General features: G+C 44.2%; 1 protein-coding gene across 6 annotated transcripts in view; it reads right to left on the reverse strand.

Annotated features, from left to right (window-relative positions):
- The window catches only part of BAG6 (BAG cochaperone 6), a 2260316-nt gene that overhangs the window by 1119499 nt on the left and 1116054 nt on the right, over nt 1–24763 (reverse strand). For all 6 annotated transcript variants that reach the window (XM_044083264.1, XM_044083261.1, XM_044083265.1 and 3 more), the window contains one exon: nt 10166–10485. In XM_044083264.1, coding sequence (XP_043939199.1) covers nt 10166–10485 — 320 coding nt within the window. The remainder of the gene's footprint in view (nt 1–10165; nt 10486–24763) is intronic.

Here is a 24763-nt window from a genome sequence, read left to right on the forward strand (position 1 = left end):
ACTCGAGCATGACTCCACTGCTTCTCCAAGTTTTTTTTTTTTTTTTTTTTTTTTTAAACTTGGAAGACCATCCTGCTACTGATTCTTACTTCTGCCAAATGAGTTTTTGAACTGCAAGCTCTCGTGGCCTCTTCTTTTTTGGTTAATGTTAAAGATAGAACTGCACTGAAGACTACACATTATTTTATGCCTAACATGTTAAGTGAGCTCTTTGAACCACACTATTAAATCTCTACACCTTTATCCCCTCCCTACAAACGAGCGAGAAAGACTTCTGGACTATTTAGATGTTCACAGACAAAGTACAGTTGTGTACACTTACCATAAATGTAGATGTTCGAGTGAATTCACTGTTGCAGTCATCACACTTGGGTTATCTGCCTGCAGGTAGCTTTCATTCGGCCCACATACCACAGACTTAGTATTTCTGCGTGGGTTGCTGTCACTCCAGGACTGACATCAGGTCATCGAGGGTATAAAAACAGGCAGCAGACTCCATTATATTATTTTTTCTTTCCACAAATGTCAGGAGCCCCCCCCCCCCAAACAGGGAGCTAAGTTATGGTGGGGAAAACACCATCAGTAAAAAGTAAATACCAGTACCAATACCCCCTGAAAGGGGTGAGTAATACATACAGAGGACAGAGAGAGAGAGAAGGGGGCTGGAGGGAGGGAAACCAGGACTGCAACAGTGAATACACTCGAACATCTACATTTATGCTAAGTGTACACAACTGTACTATGTTCTTCGTGTTTCATTGTTGCAGTCATCACACTTGGGTTGATTCCCAAAGCTGAAGAAGGGTGGAGGGGCAGTCAAGAACAATTGAGGCTGGCTAGTATGCCCTGCAGGACTGCTGTTTGCAAAACCCGCCCTGGATTTGGAAAAGACAGACAGGTGGTAATGTGAAGGTGTGTGCAGAACTCCAGGTAGCAGCTTCCAGGATGTCCCTGGTAGGGACTCCCCTGAGAATGCTGCAGAGGTAGAAATTGCCCTAGTGGAATGTGTTCTGACCCCCTGAGGGGTTGGTTTGCCATGGTGCTTGTAGCAGAAATAGATGCAGTGTGCTATCCATTTGGAAATTGTTTGTTTGTAAATGGCCTTGCCCTCTGCCCCTGGTGCAAAGCTGACTAGTAACTGGTCAGACTTCCTGAAGTGCTTAGTCCTATTCAAAGCAGAATCTGAGCTGTCTGTGCACGTCCAAGGAGTGCAGGATCCTTTCCCCTTTATTTTGAGGATTAGGGAAGAAAGTTGGCAAATGGATAGATTGGTTGAGAGCCATACTGGACACCACTTCAGGCATAAAGGGTTAGTCCTGAGGGAAACCCTGTCAGCATGGAAAATAATGAAGGGTTCCACACCATAAGTGCTTGTAGCTCAGATACTCTTCTAGCTAAAGTGATGGGCAGAAGCAAGGCTGTTTTCCAAGAGAGGAATTTGGCTCAAAGGAGGGTAAGTGTGAGCTTTTCCAGTACAAAGCTAAGGTCCCAAGCAGGGGTGGGTGCTCTCATTGGCGGCCTTAAGCTGTTTGTCCCTCTCAGGAACTGTTTGATAAGAGGGTGAGGGAAGAGAGGTGTCTCAGTGTTGTAATGAGCCGAAATGGCAGAAGCATGGATCTTAATGGAGGAAAAGGATAGGCCTCTGTGGAGTAGATCTGCTAAGTAATCCATGATTAGCGGCAGGGAGGACAGAGTTGTGTTCTCTCTTTAAGACTGAATCCAGGAGCAGTACCTTTTCCACTTATCAGCATAGGATTTCCTTGTACTGGGTCTTCTGGCTTCAAAGATAAGCCAGGCTGCAAGATTTAGGGATTGCAATTGCGGATGCAAGACCTGTCCCCCCTGCTGAGAGAGCAGGGTTGGGTTCTGGTGTAGGTGCCAGGGTGGCACCTTTGACAGGCTGCACTGGAGTGGGTACCAGTGCTGGCGTGGCCAGCCCACGGCAATCAGAATTGCCCTTGGTTGGTTCTGTTTTATCTTGAGCAATACTCTTGAGAGAAAGGGCAGAGGGGGAAGGCACTGATTGAGAGATTTACCCACTGGAAGGATAGGGCATCCACTTTCCAGACCTTGCTGTGAGGTGCCCTGGTGCAGAATTTGCCGAGCTGGTGATTGCAGTGGGAAGCAAAGAGATCCACCTCTGGGGTCCCCCATTTCTGAATAAGAAGGTTGAAGATGCTGGGCTCTAATTGCCACTCGTGTGGGTCTAGGAGATTTATGCTTAAGTCGTTTGCCAGTGAGTTTTGCTTGCCTGGCAGGAGTTGAGGTTGCAGATGGACCTACATGTCCAAGGCCATGGCTAGCCTGCAGAGTGGGCAAGAGTGGGTTCGCCCCTGCTTGTTGATGTACTACTTAACTGTGGTGTTGTATGTTTTTATTAGCAGGTGTCCTGGAGAGAGTAGGGATCTGAAAGCTGATACTGTGCTGCACCACTAGCATCTCTTTTTGGTTGATGTGCAGATGAATTTGACTTGGGCTCCAGTGGCCCTGAATGCACTTGCTGTCCATGTGTGCCCCCCATGCACAGTCTGATGCATCTGCGGTTAGGGTCTGGGTGGCGTGGGGTTGAGTAAAGGGCAGTCTCTTGTTGTGGTTGCATGCTGCTGCCCACCAAAGAAACTCTGTCCTTAGACAGGAATGATTGTTTCCAGGTCCTGAGAATGTTGCCACCAAAGACATTTTAAGTACCATTGAGGTTTCCTTATATGCAGTCTGGCATATGGAATTAGTAGAATGCATGAGGTCATGAACCCTAGGGCCTGCAGGATTTTCCTTGTGGATAGCTGGGTTCTGGTGGCCATTTGAGTTAAAGAGTCGGTCAGATAGGCTTGTTTTTCTGTTGTGAGGAATGCCATCTGAGATGCTGTGTCAAAGCTTGCGCCCAGGAATATAATCTTTTGACTGGGGACTAATTTTGATTTATTTTCATTGATGGTGTATCCCAGGGAGGTTAGGGTTTTTTTTTTTTTTTTTTTTTTTACAAATGTCAGGTGCTGCAACAGCATTTCCTGACTGTCTGCCTGAATCAGGCAGTCGTCCAAGTACGGGTAAATTTGAATATTTTTCTGTCTGCAGTAAGCAATGGCTGGAGCCAGGCATTATGTGAATACTCTGGGAGCAGTGGATAAGCCAAAAGGAAGTGCAGAGAACTGATAATGCATAGAGCCTGCCCTGAAGCGTAGATATTTCCTGCATGAGTCCCTTATATAGGGATGTGCAGATAGGCTTCTTTTAAGTCTAGGGTGACTAACCAGGCATCTTTAGCTAGCATAAGTAGAAGCTGTTGCAGGGTGAAAATTTTGAATATTGGTACCACCAGGAAGGTGTTGAGAACTGAAAGATCTAGGATTGGGCCAAGTGGCCTCTTTTCTGGGTACCAGGAAAAGTCTGGAATAGAATCCTTGGCCTATCTGTTCCGCAGGAACAAGTTGAATTGCTCTTATAGAGAGCAGGGATTGAACTTGGTTTTGTGCCTCTGCCTACTGGTTTGGAGGAAGGTCTGGGAACCCTTTTGAGGTTGGCAGTGAGTAGAAGTAAAATGTGTACCCTTGGGATACAATGTTGAGGACCCATCTGTCTTTGGTGATGGAAATTCAGTTTTTTGCATGAAGGGGAAGTTTTCCTCCAGGGGCACAAGCAGTTGGGCAGATGTAGGGAGTGGAGTAGGGAGTGGAGTTGAGAAGTCATTGGGAATTCTATCTGTAAGGGGTGACTTAGCACTCCCGGCTTTAGAGGCGGAGGCACTCCATTGCTTAGATCTCTGCATACCCTGAGACTGAAGTCTGGGTGGTCGTTTTCCCCTGGGTCTAGTTTGAGATGGCCTTGAGGAGGCTGGAAAGGACCAATGTTTCAAGGGGCAATGCTTACTGAATCTAGGAGGCTGTACTTGCAAGAATTCTTTGACTGTCTGCATAGATTTAGCTTTTTCTTCCATCTTTTTAAGAACCTCTTCTGCTTTGGTGCCAAACAGATTGTCCTTGCTCAAAGGAGCGTCTAATAACTTTGATTTGACATGGTCTGGCAAGTTCTGCTCCTTAAGCCAAGCATGACTTCTCAGTACAGAACCAGTGACTGCTGCCCTGCAAGATGCTTCTAGGGCATCAAAGCCACACTGCAATGTATGCTTGTTGACTTGGCTTGCAGAATACATAAGGTCTTGCAATTCTTTATTTTATGCACAGTCTGTAAAGGTAGCTATTTTTGGTTTAATAAGTTCCATAATGTGTTGTTGGCACTTCAGCATGTGAAAATGACAATTCAAACCCTAATGGCGAAAGTTGCAGAGGTATATACTTTCTTACCTCATCTGTCCAAAGCTCTGGAATCCGTGTCCGAAGGGGTAGGATTCTTAGCTGTAGTTGCTTTGATACCTTTAAGCCCCTGGAAGATGATCGCTGGGTCAGCAGTACGATTTTTGAAAAGGAATTTGAGAGAGTCAGGTACTCTGTAGTACCTGTCTGGTTTCCTAGCAGCAGGGGGGAGGTAAAGTATCAGCAGTTAAACTGGATTCCATAAAGACATCATCCACAACATCCAGGACTGGGGGTATTGCTAAAGGTCTATGTTGCGGCAAATCTAGAAATTCTCTGAGTCTCTCTCTGGACTGAGGATAGTCTTGGTATTCCCAGTGGAAATGCTCTCAAAGTATGCAAGGTTTCACCAAATGATAAATCCTCTGGAGGAGAAGCAGAGGGAATGGATTTCTCTGCATCTGAATGCTCATAAGCAGATAAGGGCATGCCTTCATAATCAGATACCTCAGAGTCGTCGGACTCGGTCTGTTGAAGCCGCAAGGGACAGGTCTCTTTCTCTTAGCAGGGGAAGGCTGACTTCCCCTAATCAGCATAATAAGGTCTTCTGCCATTTTAAGCATTTGATGTTGTGGCAAGGGAGCAGGTGCATGCGCTTTGGTCGCCATTTTTTTAGGCATAGCGCATACTCTTAGCTTTAGAAACTTGGTAGTTTTAGACAGAACTGAAGACGCGAAAGTCGTCGGTTTGTGTCGAATATTGGTAGTGCGAAGAACTTCCTCAGAAGCCAGTGCCTGCTCAGCAGCTCCGGACCCGTTCAAGGTAGAGACATCAGCAGGTTCTGTAGTCAAAGAAGAGTCTCGCGGCATACCAGACTCCGAACAGGTCTCGGTAGAGGCCTGCAAATTCATTGAAGCAGGCATCAGGGGCTGCGAAAGCGCCTCAATGAGTACCAGCGAAGTGGCGACTAGCTTAATGGAAGCGTCATCGGCAGCTTTGGACCTCTGCAGTCTGTCTCTGTCTTTATCCTTACGTTTTTTTGGAAGATCGGTAGTCAGGTGGCTTACTGAAGCCATTTCCGAATATGGAAATCAGACAGTATTTAGTGACAATAAGAGCCCGACGACGAATAGTTCGGGAGTTGAACAAGGCACAAAACCGACAGCAAGGTACGTTGTGGTTTGGGACTAAACAGGTGACGCAGTAAGAATGAATCTCTGTGTAATATTTGCTTTCCACAGGCAAGACAATTGCTAACTTTTTCTGACATCGGTTAGAGCAAGTAAAAAGGATCCCCAACGGGGTACTTAGCTTTAGAAGACTTCAGGATAATTCAATTCGAAAACAAAAACGTGGTTTGCGGCCGATCGGCACTCTTGTGAACTGCTTCTGCTTCGGGCTCCTCTGCAAGAAAGACTGATGTAATAGCGTCGGCTGCCTGTTTTTATACCCTTGATGACCTGACGTTAGTCCTGGAGCGACAGCAACTGACACAGAAGTACTAAGTCTCTGGTATTTGGGCCAACTGAGGGCTACCTGCAGGCAGATAACCCATGTGCGATGACTGAAACAGTGAAATACGAAGAACATCTAATGTTTTACCTTGACAAAACCAAGTACATCAGAAAGTCAGACCAGTTTTTCATTTCCTTTCAGGATTAAAAAAAAAAAACGTCTTCCTCTCTTTCTAAGCAAATGGTTTCCAAATGGAACTCTTCTGCAGTGTTCTTTTAGTATTCTTTTCGTGGTAACTGACTTTTGGGTCTGGTCAAAGCACATTCTACCAGAGCTGTTGCTTCTTCTGGTGCTTTCTTTAAAGCTCTTGAGTCAAGATCTGTTTTGGGAGCTGCTACTTGGCTCTACATACATACTTTTTCTAAGCATTATGAAATTGATGCCATTTCTAGGGATACAGCTGGATTTGCTGTCCATCTTGCAAGGACTCTGATTCTAACCCTATTCCTCATTCCTGGACACTCAGAAAGCTTTGGTATTCTTTGCAATATTAAGTAATGCTGCAACAGTGCTCGCAGGAATAACACAGTACATTTGTTTATGAATTTACCATAACAGTACAAAAAATACAGTCTCATTATACTCCATGCCTGCAGTTTTCCTATCACTACTCAGATTTAATCACCTTTCAGTGCTTTTCACCACAGTGACCCAACCAAAACTGCACACAAACTCTACTGTCTTTAGAGAGTTCTCAAAGGCAAATTAAGTACAATTAGCAGATAGACTGAAGCAGTTTAAGAGCACTTCCTTGAGGGACCTGGAAAGTCACCACAGCTGCATTTGCAAACAGTTTCTACTTTCACCTCAACACATGCAGTGAAACAATCATCCCAGTCCAACACAAATATAATGGTCAAGTTTAACAACAAAACTCTCTGGTAGAATCCTAGAATAAACAACTTACATAACAAAACAAAAATCTCTTCTTCGTGAGGAATAATTTGAAAACTGCATGCTCCTTAAATGAATGCAAGAGGTTAAACAAAACATGGGAAGAAAACCATACCTACCAAGGCCAAGTATGAAATAACTGCAAATTGCTACCTCTATGACAATCATAAGGCCTTTTTTTTTTTTTTTTACTGTGTTAGTAATTTTATGAACAAAAGCCAGCACTGCATTGAGCTGATACATAATAAAAACCACATTGGCCCTGAGGGCACAGACAACACAGATTTATTCAGCTCAAACTTCTCCAACCATACAGTCTCATCTCAGCTTCCCTCCACATAACAGCAAGTCTATACCCCTTAAAAATTCAGTTAGTTGCCAAATCCTAAAGACACAATCTGAAGATAAAAAAAAAAGAAAAAAAATAAGCTTTATGGGTCATGAATATGTGTCGGGCTGCTCCATGTTAGTCTCACCAATCTGGTCTTAAATTTGTTCAGCCTCTGCCTCTCGACTAATTTAATGACAGATGCACTGACAACTGTGGTTTTGCCCCTTGACAAAAGTAGCCCACCACTGATCCTGGCAACAACAAACCACCAAAACTAGCAAGCCTAATTTCTAAGTGAGATGGAAAGCATCATAATGGAACTAATGAGGGCAACACTGCATACTGCTAACCTTGACCTGGTCAAGGCTTCAATACCATTCTGCATTACCAACATATTAATTGAACTTAATGCAAGTCCATATGCAACCAGCTGGACAGCAAACTGGCTCACAGACAGAACCCACATAAGCAAACCTGGGGGAGAAATGCCATCTTCTAAGATGCTCATTAACTAGTGATGTTTCCAGTGCTCAGTATTAGGGACACACTTACTTGGCATTTACTTCTCTGTTGTCAAATTTGATGCCAAGGACTTTTGGCTGACCAAGTATGCAAGAGGACTACAAATTTGAAGTTATCAACATTTTGCACAATGCCTAAATTGGTGTATCAGAGAAAGTGTCCTGCACCTCAAAGTATTTCTATACTCCAAAACTAACTTTACAGATCCTGATACATACAAAGGATTCTTGTAAAGGAAGTTTAAATCTTCAGGAACTTTATAAAATCTATCACGATTTTTAGATGCTGGGGACTGAGAATCGGCACAAGAGGTAGAGCAGAATGGACATGTAAAGATGCAGGAGTGTCTACTTGCAGCAATTTGCATTTTTTTTTTGTGCATCAGAAATTTGTCAGGATTCCCACTCAAAATGCTTAATTTTGTTAGAAATGGTTTTCCCAACAGAGACTTTCTTCTACATGAGGATCAAGGGATAAGGAATCCTCAAAGGACACCTGACCTGGGGAGTGAATCTGAGACCAGTAGGCCAGAGACTGTTCTGAATCAGACTGCCACAATTTTTAGTCTCAAGCTGTATCTTCTGAGTGGCAGCTGGGGTAGGAGCAGAATGAACTAAATATGGAGGTTTGAAAGCCAAGATGGTCTTAAACAGGTCTTGGGAGAATTCCATTCACAACCATATGATGCCTGGATCATGGTTTGAAGCTAAATATTAAAAAGTTTAGTATCCTGCCCTTTTTAGAAATGCAAGCACTTAACTTTATTAACAGTCTCAGTAACTCAACGGGTAGCACATATGTGTATGGTGCAGAAGGCTGCTTGTTCTATTCCCAGACCAGCTATTTGTATTACTTTTCAATACTGGCACTACAGTGCAGCACAGAGAGAAGGGTGGGGGAGATGCTGCACTCCTAAGTGTTTCTTCTTTCAGATGAGACATTAGATACTGCATCGGCCTGACTTGGTGGCAGCATAAGTGAATGTAAAATATCCCTCGGCACTTATTAGAGAGTTCAGGAAGTTCTCAAGTGTTTAGGCCAGATTTCCCTAGTCAGTATGAATACTACCTTGGGTCTCCCCTAAAAAGTGGCCATTAGCCCATTAGTGGGACTAAGTGTAAATAAATAATTTTTTTGCAAGCCATTAATTCTCCTTTGACTGCTACATAACTGCTGCCGTCAGAACACCCTTCTATCAAGCTGACTTGATTAGCAAATGTCATGGGACAAGATCAGCTTATTAAAATGTATATTACTTTCAGTTTCATTAATAAAGCTATAATATAATTGTTAAAAAGCAAATATAATTTGTATGCAGGGCTGTGGAAAAATACAGACTCATAAGCTAGAGTTACTGCTGTGTCTCAACTGCATTCTTTTAATATGGAACAAGAAAAAAGTAAGTGTTGCATGAAGTCGAGGCTTGTTAGCTATTGTAAAAGGAATTTGTTAGCCTGACTCCTCCAAGCTAGGAGTGCTTTGTTGCTAGGGAAGGTTTGAAACATCCAAAGTCAGAAAACAAGACCCCTTGAAAGCAGGTGGGTCATGTATAGGAAGGTGTTCACGTCAAGTCCAAGGTGAAAATCATGAGGGATGAGGACATTTGCAAAGTCTTTCATTTGTTAAAGTCAATATAACATAAGAAAACTGCATGACTGGTTTGATGAGAGAAATGTATAAAAATGTAGGTTCTCTCTGTCAAGTGGGACTGATTTATCAACTGCTATGAAGATGGTCTCCCTGCACTGTGAAATAAAAAGATTTTCTGTTTGCACATCCTGAAGTGTTGTTCCTGACTGAAGGCATACAAGGTAAATTCTTAATGTTATTTATTTATGACTCTAACACAAAGATATAGCTTCTGAATCTAAGGATGCTGTCATTCAAGTCTATTCCCTTATCAGGCCCACAATACAAACACTCCTTTTAGCACGTATTTGCCCAAAGACATGAAAAAAAATCAAGGATCCAAATACCATGAGCTATTCACAATGCCTTAAAAACTCTTTCTCATTTTTCTGTTTCACACAGAAGTCTATGGAGTGACCTATGTGTAGCCTACAAGGGTACACACACACAAAAAAGTTCTTTGTGATCTACATTTTCTCAAACGTCTATCATTATAAGTACCCACAAGAGACAAACCTTCCCCACTACATAAACAAAACCTGTCATTTAAATACCTCTCTCAAAGAATTCCTCTTCTAGAAAAGTCATGATCTTTATACCAAAGAAGTTTCCTAGACTTCTTCAAATACAACCTAGATTAATATCCATAAATTCACCCCAGATCAGGCTTTTCAATCTCTTATGAAAACTGATGGCAACTACTGGAATTTACAGTAGCTAAGCTACAAGGGATTTATTTGATCATCTGTCTAATAATAGCCTATGAACCTAAGGACATGGCAGGAAAAAGCTGAAAAATGAGAAAGAATATTTCTCATAACCATATTTTATTGTCTGTGAAATGAAATCCTAATAGCAAACATCTATAGTTCAACACATATACAGCCACATCCCTCTAAGCCAATCTTTCACAACTGTCAAATTTCTCTCATTTTTTGCATTCATTTTTTTACAAGTCTCATAAGATTTGTAGGTTATACACTTAAGTAGGACTGTCAAAATCTGCAAAAAATGTTTGTCTTACCTGCAAGAACTCATTCATCCCCTGAATGAAGGCAGGAACTGCTGGCATTGCTACAGTAATGGTAGGGGCGGCCACACTGGCTATACCAGATGTAGCAGCACCAAGTATATTCCCAAGCAACTGTGAGAACTGGGCATCTGTTGGCACAGAATGTGGAACCTCTGGGGCAGGACCACTAGTAGGAGTTGTGCTGGAAGTGGTTGTCCCAGTGGTGGTCGTAGCTGCAGTAGTAGCTGCTGTGGTGGTGATAGGAGAAGCAGTACTGGAAGAAGTTGAAGTAGCAGTTGCACTGGTGCTAGCAGTTGTGCTTCCTCCTTGAGCTGAAACATAAATAGACAAAGTGATAGCAGTAGATGGCTAACTAATAGAGTTCCATTAAATAGTATTCAGTCTTCATAGTACACAGTTTAAAGTAGCAGTAGATAATAATGGTGAAGAGTCTCACTTATAACATAGTGACTAAATTTTACTTTACATTTTAACTGTAACAAACCTGACACAATGAAAGTGTCATATTACTGTTTATTGCTTCTAGGCTAAGTTTGTTAATCAAGAAGTTATGTACTCACCATAATGTTCTATGTATGTAGTCCATCTCACCTCACATTCTTACCCGTGGGTTCAGAGCCAAACCTCGGCTCCGACTCGGCCATACTCTAGCTCGAAGTCTTTCAATTGGCTGGGCTAAGAAGGTATCCCATGCTGCACAGCTCCCTTTTCCCAGATCTAGTTTGCTGTGAGCTGAATCGCTCACTCTCCACACATAACATAGAGAAGGAAGAACATACCAACCCATAAAGGAATTTTGAAACCATACCTAACCTCTAGGTCCTCCAGGATGGGGGAAGAAGGGGGGGGGGGTAAGTAAGAATGTGAGGCAAGATGGACTACATACATTGAACGTTATGGTGAGTCCATAACTTCTTGATGTTATGTAGTCCAATCTCGCCTACATTCTTACCCAGCACCTGAATCCTGGGAGGCTCAGTGGAAAATACTCCTGAGCACTGTGAAACCAAAAGAAGACCTGCCTCTAGACACCAAATCTAACTTGTAGTGAGTAACAAAGGTGTGAGGAGATGCACATGTAGCCGCAACACAAATATCATCCATAGACAGCCTGGCCTGAAAGGCTATAGATGTAGACACAGATCGGGTAGAGTGAGCCTTCGCTCAAAATGGTAATTCTCTGCCACCTGAAGCATAAATGAAGGAAATACAACTGGAGATCCGTCTAGACAAAGTGACTTTGGAAACAGGAGATCCAATCCTGTTTTCTGAAAATGAGACAAACTGATCCGATTTTCTAAGATCCTTCGTTCTATGCAAATAGAATTGTAATTGTCTGTGCACATCCAGCTGATGAAATTTAAATTCTGCCTTGTTCGAGAACTCTGGAAAGAATATAGGTAGTTCAATGGATAGGTTGAGATTACTAACTGAAGCCACTTTCAGTAGAAAGGAAGGGTTTGGTCTGAGAGAAACCCTGTCCTTGTGAAAAATCAAGTAAGGTGGTCTGATTGATGAGGCTTGAAGCTCCAAGACAAGTCTGGCTGAAGTGATGGCTACCAAAAAGATAGTCTTCCAAGTCAAATATTTTAAATCACAAGTGGCTGCAGGCTCAAAGGGGGGGGGGGGGTGAAGTGAGACATTGTAAAACAAAATTTAAGTCCCAAGGCATAACTGGGTCAAAGACTGGAGGACGAAGCAGCATAGTGCCCTTCAGGAATAGGTTCATAGGTTCATACTAGGCTATCTGCCCTAGGGCATTTATAAGCCTAGCCACAGTGTGTTTGGCTTTTGCCACCCATTTTAAATTAATTTTGCTATGCCCTTTTTCGAGGTTAGCAAACTATGCCTCTGTCTAACAGTGACACGGAAGTGATACCCGGGGTAAACCTATGATCTCACATCCACTCATCAAGATTCCTCTTGAAGAGAGTCAATGAGGGACTCTGCCTAACTTGGACTGGGATTTTATTCCAGAGTGAAGGGAGCCTCTGGGTTATGAATCTGTCCCTCTAGCATGTCCTATTTATTTCAGTGCTGAGGTTCAAGTCTCTCGAGCGCGTAGCTCGATGGGATTTGAATTTTCTGAGGTGCAGCATGTCCATTAATTCCGGGTTGGACATGGCTTTATACGTCAGGCACAGATCGCCTCTGAACAGGCGGTATGCCACTGAGTAGAGCTGGAGTTTCTTTAACTGGGCAGCATATGGCATCTGTTTGAGCCCTTTGATCCTCTTGGTGAGGTACTTGTAGATTCTTTCCAGTTGCTGCAGGTATCTGGTAAGGTACATCCCCAAAAGGGGCATTGTACTCAATTATGGGCCTGATGAGGGATGAGTAAAGAGGCACGATGACCTCCCCTGATCTAGATGTGAATCCCTTCATGATTAGGTGGGCTATATAAAATGTTTTTCTAGCCACTTAGGCCACGTGGTTGTCAAATGAGAGATTACTATCAACTTGGGTCCCCAGGTCAATAATTACTTCTTCCGTACTTAATGGATTACCACCTATGTGGTAATTTGTGGGCACTGTTTTTGCCAAAGGAGATGACTATACACTTTTTGGCGTTTAACTTGAGGCCATGGCTCTGGCACCAGTTGTCTGTTTCTATGAGGCCCTTTTGGAGGATGCTTGTGTCGGCTGGAGAGTTGATTATGGCACCCAGTTTGCAGTCATCTGCGAACTTGGTCAACCACAGTCCTTCCGTGTTGGCCTGTACCTCCGAGAAATATATACTGAATAAGAGAGGTCCCAGGACTGAGCCTTGTGGGACGCCACTTGTAACTGGTTTGGAGTCTGACATGGCTCCAGCAATTCTAACCATGTGGGTTCTGTCCTTGAGCCAGTTTGCAACCCATCTAGTGACATAGGGGTTTATATTTAAGTTGGTGAGCTTATTTATAATGCCCGAGTGAGGTATTGTATTGAAGGCTTTTGCGAGGTCCAGGTAGGCTGTGTGGACCACCCTTCCCCTCGTCAATGGCCTTGGTGACTGTTTCAAAGAAATTGACCAGGTTTAAGAGGCAGGATCTGCCCTTAAAGCCGAACTGGGTAGGATCCAGTGTCAGTAGGTCCCCAATATCTTTATTTATGAGGTCCATGATGATCCTTTCCATAGCTTTGTAGACCAAGCTAGTCAGGCTTATGGGGCAATAGTTTCCAGGATCCGTTGAGGCACGACCTTTGTAGAGAGGGACCACTGTTGCTGTACGCCACTCTTTGGGTACATACCCTGTAGTAAGGCTGAGACTGAACAGTAGTTTTATGTTTGGGTTTAGCTCTTCCTGGAATTCATGTAGGACGCAGCCCGGGACACCGTCTGGTCCCATTGATGCTGTGTTTTTTGCTTTGGAGAGGGCGGCTCTTACCTGAGCATCTGAGATGTCAGGGGGGGGGCAGCACTCTTCTGGGATAGATATTTGCCCTTTTGGGGGGGGGGAGTTTGCGCTGAACCTGTCAGCTAGGATGTTGGCAATGCCTGTGGGTTTGGTGTATTTTTTGTCATTTTGGACTAATTCTGAGCATATCTGGGAATTCCCACCCAGGTTCCTAACATAACTAAAGAAAGCCTTGTGATTATCCTTAGTGTCCTGTGCAATTTTTCTTTCGAAGCTGGCCTTAGACGATTTTATGAGTGCCCGTAGTTTTTTGCTAATACTGATCAGAGATGCCTTCTCTTTTTGGGATTTTGCTCTATCATGTTGTAGCTTCCTCCTTCTATTGTATAGTTTGTTTATGGCTGGGGTCCACCAGACAGGACGCCTGCCTTTGGAGGATTGGGTCTTGGTTTTATCTGGGATTGCATGATCCATGCATTCCTGAAGGTGCTCAAAGAATGCGTTTATAAAGGATTCTGCGGTCTGGCCGTATTTTCCACAGGCCCGGGGGCTTTGAAGGATTCCACCTCGGTTTTGAGGAGTGTGAAATTTGCTTTAGAGAAGTTTTTCACTGTGGTTTTCTGGGCAGGGGGTGGGGTCGGGATGTGAATATCCAGTGAGATTAGTTTATGGTCTGATCTTACCAGTGAGGGATACACTTCTGGTCTGGAGCATTGAGTCCCCATGTTGGTGATGATCAGGTCCAGTATGTTTTCCCCTCTTGTGAGAGTGGTAACAAGTTGTTCCATAGCATTCGAGTTTATAAATTCTAGGAACCTTTGGGCTAGAGTGTTGGAGCTAGAGTAATGCTCCCAGTCTATGTTTGGGTAGTTGAAGTCGCCCAATATAATGGTGTTTGGAGAGACCTTCATATTTTCCAGTGTTCTCAGGAAGGCCGAGTGGGGTTCCTAGGTTTGGGAGGGTGGTCTGTAGCAGGCTATAAACTGGAAGGCAGCTTTACCCACTGTTAGTTGCACATGGATAGTCTCTGATGCTTCGTGCTGTGCCACCAACCTGGAGGTGTGGGTATCTTTGACGAATATTGATACTCCCCCTCCTTTTGTGGTCACTGTTCCCAAATGTTGGGAAGCCACTGCCCACTGCCACACTCGCATGGCCTCTCTGCAAATGGGGTACGACTTGGTTCCTCCCTGTTTGTTTAGATACCATACCACCGACATATTGTCTGAGTGGATCGCAACTGTCCCGAGAGGAACTTTGAATGCTTTCTTGTGGTAAAAACACCCTCATGAGTACGGTGTCCAACTCGGAGCCTATAAAGGTGACACGCTGCGAGGGCAACAAGGCAGACTTTCCCAGTTTAGAGTGATACCCAATTGTTGGCACAGTTTGATAGTGGCGTCTCCGGTTTGTAGTAGTAGATGCCTGGTGGTGGCAGAAAGTAGCCAGTCGTCCAGGTACGGAAACACTTGGAATCCCTGATGTCTCAAGTGAGCCGTCACCACTGTCATACATTTGGTGAACACTCTGGGGGCTGTGGTGAGACCAAAGGACAGGGCGCGAAATTGAAAATGACTGGCTCCCAGATGACTTCTGGATGCCCTGTCCATCTTTATATGGTAGTAAGCATCCTTGAGGTCGATGGAGCACATCCACACTTCTTTTCCCAAAAATGGGAGAATAGATTGCAACGTGACCATTCGGAACTTGGACTTCTTCACATGGGGGTTCAATCTGCTGAGATCCAAAATGGGTCTCAGGTCCCCTGTCCTTTCGGCACCAAAAAGAATCTGGAGTAAGTCCCTAATCCGATCTGGTCTGAGGGGACATGCTGGATGGCTCCTTTTCCTAGCAGCTTTAAAACCTCTGAAGCTGCAGAATCCCTTTGATTGGGTGGAACATCTGGGATTTTTTTGATCAGAGGGGGTGTTGAAGAGAAGGGAATGTGATATCCTCCGGAAACCATTTTTAATGCCCATTGGTCCTGAGTGATACCTTGCCAGGCCTCTGGGTATAGTGAAATGCGACCCCCGACAGGCTCCGGAAACGCACAGTCAGGCCTCCCATCAGGAGCGCTGGTAGGGAGAAAGTACAGTTGTGTACCTACCATAAATGTAGATGTTCGAGTGTATTCACTGTTGCAGTCATTACAATTGGGTTATCCTGCTGGCAAGCTCGCCGCAGTCGGCCAGAGTTCCAAAGTCTAGGTCCGGCATCAGCTGCTGTCGCCTCTTCCCTGTCGTCAGTGCGCCGGGGTATAAAAGATGCAGCAGATGCCATTTTCTTCAGTTTTTCTTGCCCCAGATGTCAGGTGCCCCTAAAATGGTAGGCTAAATTATGCTATTAAGCATGCATATACAAAAATCAACTTTTCCTTCCTCTACAAGCAAATACACCACATAGGTTGTATAGAATACCAAAGTACAGATAAGTCGCAGCAAGGTAAAAAGGGGGAATGGTGGGAGGGTAACCTGGACTGCAACCGTGAATACACTCGAACATCTACATATATGGTAGGTACACAACTGTACTATGTTCATCGTGTTTCACTGTTGCAGTCATTACAATTGGGTTGAATCCCAAAGCTAAGGTTGGGAGGCTGGTGCTAAATAGGATTAGGAGAGGCTATCAGGCCCTGCAGAACCGCAGTGGCAAAGCCTGCCCTGGACTTAGAGTAGAGAGGTAAGTGGTAGAGCTTTGTAAAAGTATGCACTGAAGTCCAAGTTGCAGCCTCTAAGATGTCATTGGTTGGTACTTTTCTGAGGAAGGCTGCTGCTCTGGTTGAGTATGGCCTAATGCCCTTAGGCACTGATTTGCCATGCTGTGAATAGCAGAAATGAATGCTGTGGCCTATTCACTTTGAAATAGTCTTTTTTTGAGATAGGCTTTCCTTGTGATCCTGCGGCATATGCTACTAGAAGTTGTTCCGTCTTTCTGAAAACTTTGGTTCTGTCCAAGTAGAAGCGTAGCTGCCTGTGAATGTCCAAAGAATGCAGAAGTCTCTCACCCTTACTCTGTGGGTGTAGATAAAAAGTAGGCAAATGAATACTTTGGTTAAGGGCCACACTGGACACTACCTTAGGCATAAATGTAGGGTTTGTCCTTAGAGAAACCCTGTCAGGATGGAAAATGATAAAAGGTTCCACAGCCATGAGTGCCTGTAACTCTGAGACTCGTCTAGCGGAGGTAATTGTTAGGAGCACAGCTGTTTTCCAGGATAAGAATTTTATATCAGCTGCAGAGGCTGGCTCAAAAGGAGGCATTGTGAGTTTTTCCAAGACATAGTTGCGGTCCCATGCAGGTATTGGTGCTCTCCTTGGAGGTCTTCGCCATGCTGCCAGGTTTAAGGTCCTCAGTTGGCTGTGCAGTATCATACTGTCTTGTTGGGTCAATAGGTGAGAAATTTGAGGTAATGTCCAAGCTGGGCATTGAGACAAGTTCTTTAGGATTGGGTACCACTGCTGGCGGGGCCAGTCTGGGGCAATCAGTATCATTTTTGGCTTCTCTTGTCTGACCTTGAGGAGTACCTTGGGGAGGAGAGGCAGAGGAGGAAAGGCATATACTGTTAGGCTTTTCCAGCTGAAAGATAGAGCATCCACTTTCCATGCTTGCTTGTGATAAGTCCTTGTGCAGAATCTCTGTAGTTGGCAGTTGTGAGGGGAGATAAATAGGTCTATGTCCGGGCACCCCCAGTTCCTTGTTATCATGCTTAAGACTTGTGGATCCAATTTCCACTCGTGGGGATCCATTATGTTTCTGCTTAGTTAGTCTGCCAGAGTATTTATCCTTCCTGGCAGGAATTGTGCTGCAGATGTACTTGTTAAGTCAGGGCAGTATCCCACAAGTTCATGGCTAGTCTGCAGTGGGGTAGGAATGCATGCCCCCCTGTTTGTTTATGTACCACATGACTGTAGTAGTGTCCGTCTATCAGTAGTTGTCCTGGATGAAGTATATCCTTGAAGGCGGTCAGGGCATTCTGAACAGCTAGCATCTCTTTTTGATTAATATGTAGATGCATTTGACTTGCGGACCATGCGCCTGAATACATCTTCCTTGCCATATGGGCCCCCCAGGCATAATCTGATGCATCTGTTGTCAATGTCTGCTTGGCTGTGGGTAAGGTGAATGGCTGTCCCGTGTTGAGGTGACAGGCTTTTGCCCACCATCGAAACTCCTGTTGCAGGCAGGAAATGAGGGTAATTATTGTTTCCAGGCTGTGGCAATGTTGAGTCCAAACACTTTTTAGATACCTTTGAAGTTTCCTCATATGCCGTCTTGCATATGGAATTAGTAGTATGCAGGATGCCATGAAGCCCAAAGCCTGCAGAATTTTTCTTGCAGATAACTGGGTCTTTGTTGCCAACATTTTGAAATAAGTAGTCAGTTGTCTGCGTTTGTCTGGCGTGAGATAAGCCATCTGGGCAGCTGTATTTAAGCTTGCACCCAGGAATATTATCTCTTGAGAGGGTGTAGGAGTTTTGATTTCATTTCGTTTATTGTGTACCCTAGACCTTTTTACAAACGCCAGATGCTGTAGTAGGATGTCCTTGTTCTCTGCTTGAATAAGGCAGTTGTCCAAGTAAGGATATATTTGTATTCCTCTTTGTCTGCAAAATGCAATTACTGGTGCCAGGCATTTTGTGAAGACCCTGGGTACAGTAGATAAGCCAAAGGGCAGTGCAGAGAATTGGTAGTGCATCGAGCCAGCTATAAATCTGAGGTATCTTCTGCATGATAGTCTGATTGGGACATGCAGGTATGCCTCTTTTAGGTCTAAAGTCATAAGCCAAGGTTTCTTGCCCAGCATGGGCAGAAGCTGCTGCAGAGTTAACATTTTGAATTTTGGAACATCCAGGTATGTGTTTAGGATCGACAGGTCCAGTATTGGTCTCCAGGTTTTCTGGGTACCAAGAATAGCCTTGAGTAAAAATCTTTGTCCCTGTTCTTGCTGTGGTACTTGCTGAATGGCTCTCATGTCCATGAGAGATAAAACTTGTTTTTGTGCCTTTGCCCACTGATTGCGTGGCAGGTCTGGCATACCGTTTGGCCTTGGCAGGGTGTGAAAGTGGAACCTGTAGCCTTGAGATATGATATTTAAGACCCATTTGTCTTGGATGATCATGTGTCAATTTTGTGGAAAAAGTGCTAGTTTCCCCCCCCAAAGTTGCTACCAGAAGATAAGTGCTTGGTGCTGGCAGGGGGAAGTAATTGAGACTGTTTCCTGTATGGCTGTGATCTTTCCTCTCTACTTTTGGAGGTAGAAGCACCCATTTGTTTAGGCCTGTATGAGCCTTGGGGCTGTGATCTCCATCTGGGGCGTCTGTATCTGCCTCTTTGTGGCCTGTCTGACACTGGAAAGGACCAATTCTTTGTAGGCCAGTTCCTGCTAAATCTGGGATGTTGTACCTGTAAGAAATCCTTCACTGTTTGCATAGATTTCGCTTTGTCCTCCATTTTCTTCAACACCTCTTCTGCTTTAACAAACAAGGTCAGGGTATCATGTTGTAATGGAGCATGTAATAGTTTTGCTTTAACATGACCGGGCAGATTCTGTTCTTTTAACCAAGCATGCCTCCTAATGACAGAACCTGTAACTGCGGCCCTGCAGGAGGCCTCTAGAGAATCAAAACCACATTGCAAAGTATGCTTTCCCACTTGTTCAGCTGCATGCAATAAATCCTGCATTTCTTTGTTTTCTGTACATTCTGAATTTGCCAACATTTTCTGTTTAAGCAGTGACATAAGATATTGCTGACATTTAAGCATATGAAACTGACAATTTAAAGCTCTTACAGCCAAGGTAGTAGAAGTGTAAATCTTATTCCCCATCTGTCCAGGGCCCTTGAATCCCTATCAGAGGGGAGACTTTTTTTGCAGTGGAAGCCTTGACCCCCTTGGGACCCTGAGAAATAGTTTCTGGGTCAGCAGCAGGGTTTTTGTAAAAAAAAAAAATTATGCGAGTCAGGAACCCTGTAGTATCGGTCTGGCTTAACAGGAGCTGCTGGTAAAGAGTCAGGAAACAGGCCGGGCTCTGAAAATACATAATATACAATGTCTAAAACAGGAGGAATAGCAAGGGGCCTGTGCTGAGGTAATAAAAGGAAGTCTCGGAGCCTTTTCTTGGATTCTAAGTAATCTTGGCTCTCCCAGTGGACATGCTCCCGCATAGTATGCAAGGTCTCCCCAAAAGAATAATACTCAAGAGGAGAGGCTGAAGGGATAAATTCTTCAGCATCAGAATCCTCATAAGGAGGAAGGGAATATTCCTGTTCAGAAGGGGAATCAGAGGAAATGGAAACCTGATTTGAAGATTCATATTCTATCTCTTGCCTAGGCCTCTTATCAGGAGGGGGATGGGAACCCCTGATCAAAGTAATTAGGTCTTCAGCCATTTTAAGCATCTGTTTTTTAGGCATGCAGGCCTGTCCAGGAGAGTGCTGTACTTGTTTCTTTGTCTTTAGGGCTGCTTTAGTATTTGCCTTTGAAGCTGAAGTTGGTTTTACATATAACTGTGTAGGTCTGAAAACACCCTCAGAAGCCGATGCATGCTCAGCGGCTCCGGACCCATCTGAGGGAATTGTTTCTGAGTGTCCAATACCTTGAGCTTCCAGTGGCCTAGTCGGCTCCACAAGAGTCTCGGAAGCGGCCTGTGGCTCTGAGGTAGCGGGAGTCAGGGGCTGCGAAAGCACCTCACTGAAAACCGGCGAACCAGTGACAGGCCTAGCTAAAGCCTCGTCGGTTTTGGACCTCGGATGCCTGTCCTTTTCTTTGCGCTTTTTATAAACTCCGGTAGTCGGCTGTCCCGATGGCATTATATAATTGAATCTTCTGCCAAAGTAATGAAATGCAAAATCGTACCGACGCTTAATAGTGCGTTGGTTAAACCTAGCACAAAACCAACATCTAGCAACGTCATGGTCAGGTCCTAGGCAAGGAATACAGTAAGAATGAAAATCCTTATGAGGTATTTGCTTCTCACAAGAAATACAATTATTAGCTTTTTCTGACATCGGTCTGGAGCAAGAAAAAAGTTTCCCCAACGGGGTACTTAGCTTTAATGAATACTTCGGATCTGAAATTCGAATTTGAAAATCTCAGGAGTCGGCCGACCGGCACTTGCAAACTGCTTTTGCTTTGGGCACCGTGCGGCAAGAAAGACTTAAGAAAATGGCATCGGCCACATCTTTTATACCCCTGGCTCACTGATGTCAGGGAAGAGGCGACAGCAACTGACGCCGGACCTAGACTTTGGAACTCAGGCCGACTGCGGGTAGCCTGCCAGCAGGATAACCCAATTGTAATGACTGCAACAGTGAAACAAGATGAACATCCACAAAAGGAATCGCAGTCTCGCTGGTTACGCGGGCCTCCTCTGCCCCTAGGGCGGCATCTACCTGAATTACCAGCCCCTCCCCTGCCACTGGAGGGGGACTCACCTTGTGCGTCATGAAAAAACCTCTGCGATTTTTTGAACCACATCTTCCCACTCCTCTGGGTCTTGGGATAAGGCCTAGAAGGAAGAGAAAAATGGACTCCCACAGCAGACAGAGTTTTTCCCCTCTTGCTCACACCTAGTGAGAGTATCTTTCACCTTGGTTCCGAATAAGGAGGAACCAAATGGGGCATTGGTGAACGTAGACTTGAAGGCCTCCGTGAAATTACAGAGGCGCATCCAGGAGCATCTCCTAAGAGCAACTCCCGAACTTGCTGCCCTACCCGCTCCTTCGGCTGCATAAGAGATCTGCCTCATGGAGGAGTTAGAAATAGAGTTGAGGGTAGACATCTGAGCGTTGACCTTCTGAACAGCTGCATCAGAAACGTTACCCTGCAGAGTATCTCCAAGCTCCTTCAGGAGATCTCTTTGGTGCCGTGTAAAATGTGATAAGTAATTCAGTGACCGCAGAGTAAAGGCCACTGAAGAAAACATACGCTTCCCATACCAGTCCATGGTCCTAGACTCCTTTGTTAGGGGGATGGACGGTAGACGAAGTCTCAGCCAGTTCCTTCTTGGTGGCCGCTGCCAACACCATGGCATCTACAGGAACTCCCTTGGATAGAAACTCTTTGTCAGAGGGGGTGGACAAGAATTTGTTGGGTCTCCTGGGGACTGGTTCCACACAGTCAGGGGTTTCCCCACACCCTTCGACAAACCAGATCCAGAAGTTCTTCAAAGGGTGGAGATACCCAGAAGGCGGAGGGCTGAGCCCCAAATGCCTTCAGGAACACAGACTCCTCCTCGGAGGGAGCTTTGGAGGGCCAAGTCACCCCTCTGCTTCAAAATCTCTAGGATATCAGAGAGAAATCCTCAGAGGATGACTTGGGGGACCCCTCCGATTCCTCAAGTTCGGTGTCTGACGTGAGGGACTCATCTTGGGAGTCGATGTGCTTCCTCTTGCACGTTCTTTTTCTGGGTGGCTCCTCAGGCAAAAACTCTGAGGGGCCCTCAGAAATATGGGGACCACTCATGGGGGTATCCTGAGGCCTTGGGTCTCCACTGTCGAAAGACAGAGGGCGATTAGAGACCCGCACCGGAGCTGGAGGGGACAGAGTGTCAGTGCAGAATGATGCCGCTGAGGACCTGGCCAGGGTGCTCCGCATGGCCTCGAAAGCTGGTCCCCCTGGCTCAGAAGATCGACCAGCCATGAAAGACCTTTCGTTAATTTGTTTTAAGTTTTAATTTTGGTTTTGTGACAATATGGCGAGTGAAACCGGAGCATTATCCCAAATATTATTTACCCAGGAAGATTCGCATAATCCTAACAGAATTGACTCTTCTGAGGCGAATGCCATCAGCAATTTAACCGCCCTTGTTCAAGTTTTGCTTGGGTAGGTCGACAGTTTAACTCAACGTATGGATAATTGCAAGCAGTATGAAGGCAATATGTCACAAAGGAGACTAGTTTTTTCTGAAGTTACCCAAAGGAATATTCCTAGCCAAGGGCAGTCCTTGGCTTTGAATCACAATTCACCTCATTACAATGATAGTCCAACCGCTTCTAGGGCAGCAATACAACTGCAAGGGAACCGGGAATCGAACAACATGCCACCCATGGAAACAAATTATTTTCCTTCTATGGCTAATTTTTTGAACAATAACTTTTTTGGGGATTATACCAACACTGGAATTTCACAAGAAAGAGAATTGGGGGTAAGTACCATCTCTAATTGCATTAATGACAGACTATAAACTTTACAAATGCAAAAAGCTTCAGCTCGAAATAGCACATTTGGAAGAATGTATTAATAAAAAGATAGTGCCTAAGGGGTTGCGCCAGTGGCGCTGCCCAGTAGGTCTAGTAGAAAACTCTGACTTTCATCGAGAACTATTAGAGCTATTTGACAAGCAGGGGTTTGAATATTTGCATTCCTTGATTAATTATTATAAAGCTAGCATTATTAATTTAAAAACTGAACTGGAGATTCTTGAGCATGTCATCAAAACTAATAGTGAATTTCCATGTTACAAATATGAATATGCTAGAATCTTTACTAGCATAGAAGCAACCATGGCCAAAATTTTGGTCACAAAAAAGAAAAAAATTCCTCGAGATCTGCAAGAATATGCAAATAATAGGGCATATCCACGGCCCCCCTTGAATACTCATAACCCCATCAACCAGCCAAGTGATATAGAAAATGACTTCAATGAAGCTGAAGGGCTGAATAACTCTAATCACACTGAACCTATTACTCATAGAGGGGAAGATCAGCCCCTATGGTGCAGTGAAAGACTTAATAATAATAACAACAACAATGTCCAGGGTAATAATTTATCCCAACAACATGGTACATCAAACAACAATGATAGTAGGCGTAATCCTGTTAATCAACAGGGTTTTCAGAGGAACCCCAATGGCCAACAGAACAGGAATTACAGGCAAACGAGGAACAAATGCAACCAACAAAGGAGATAATTATAAACATTAGACATGAACCACAAATATACACAAGCTCGGAAGGTGACTAAGATCTACAATTATTCAGAATTGGTAATAACACAAGATATGGTTGACTTTTTTTTCCAAAGGATTATCCTTTGTACCTGACAAGAACATAGATGTTGTTAAATCCATCATTGATTTAAAGCTTTTTGTGCGTAAATTAAATCTAAACGCACTGATGGGAGTTAATTCTACTCTCACAAATTCATTGGGAGTATCTAGTCTTTTTAACCCACCACTGCACCCATGTTTGAATATTTTTGAGAAATTATGTGAAATGGATTTAAGAAATATAGCCAATAGTAAACATCGCTTAATTAATAACAATGTCAATATTATGCCACATTAATTTCAATTTTTGAATTTGTTGAATGAATGTAATAGCAGAGTGATGAGACCTGATAAGGGTGGAGGGCTGGTTTTTATGCATCAGCAAGAATACAACAGCAGCATGTTTAAACATCTCAGTACAGCAGCTTATACACAAGTGAGTATCAGTGAAGTCAATACTGCATATAAAAAGATTAGAGCTATGCTAGATTTATTTTTAGAAGGCTTCACTGACATTGATGTACACCAATACCTTACAATGATTGCTCCCAAGATACCAGCCCTCTTTGGTACATCCAAAATTCATAAAACAACTATTCTCCCTCCCTTCCGACCTATTGTTGATGGAAGGGGGTCAATCACTTATAGTTGTGCAAAATTAATTGACAGTATTCTTAGGCCTTTAATTGAGCAAGAAAGTACAGTTTTGTACCTACCATAAATGTAGATGTCCGAACTGGATAGCATCTGCAGTCATAACAACTGGGTTGTCCTGTCGTCAGGCAGCCCTTCGGTCGGCCGGATTCCAAAGTCCGGGTCCGGCTTCGGCTGATGTCGCACTTCACCCGACGTCATCTCTGCTGGTCTTCGGGTATAAAGGCATCAGCCGACGCCATTTTCCTCAGTGTTTCTTGCCCCAGATGCCAGTTGCCCTCTTGGAAGGCTAAATTTTGGGTAAATGCCAATGTTTCCAAAAAGATAAAAGGCAAACACAAAAAATAAGCATGTATGTACATATATACAAACAAATACACCATAAGAGACTCCCCCCACCAGCTAGCTATTAGGAGGGTAAATACCCTAGGAGTACCACAGAGGGAAGGAGGGAGGTAATCCTGACTGCAGATGCTATCCAGTTCGGACATCTACATTTATGGTAGGTACAAAACTGTACTATGTCCTTCATGGATGCATCTGCAGTCATAACAACTGGGTAGAATACCATAGCCAACTAGGGAGGAGGAAGAATAGATTAT

Source organism: Protopterus annectens, chromosome 9.part0 (assembly GCF_019279795.1).
Source record: "Protopterus annectens isolate FY-2018-M chromosome 9.part0, PAN1.0, whole genome shotgun sequence".
Lineage (NCBI taxonomy): Eukaryota > Metazoa > Chordata > Ceratodontiformes > Protopteridae > Protopterus > Protopterus annectens.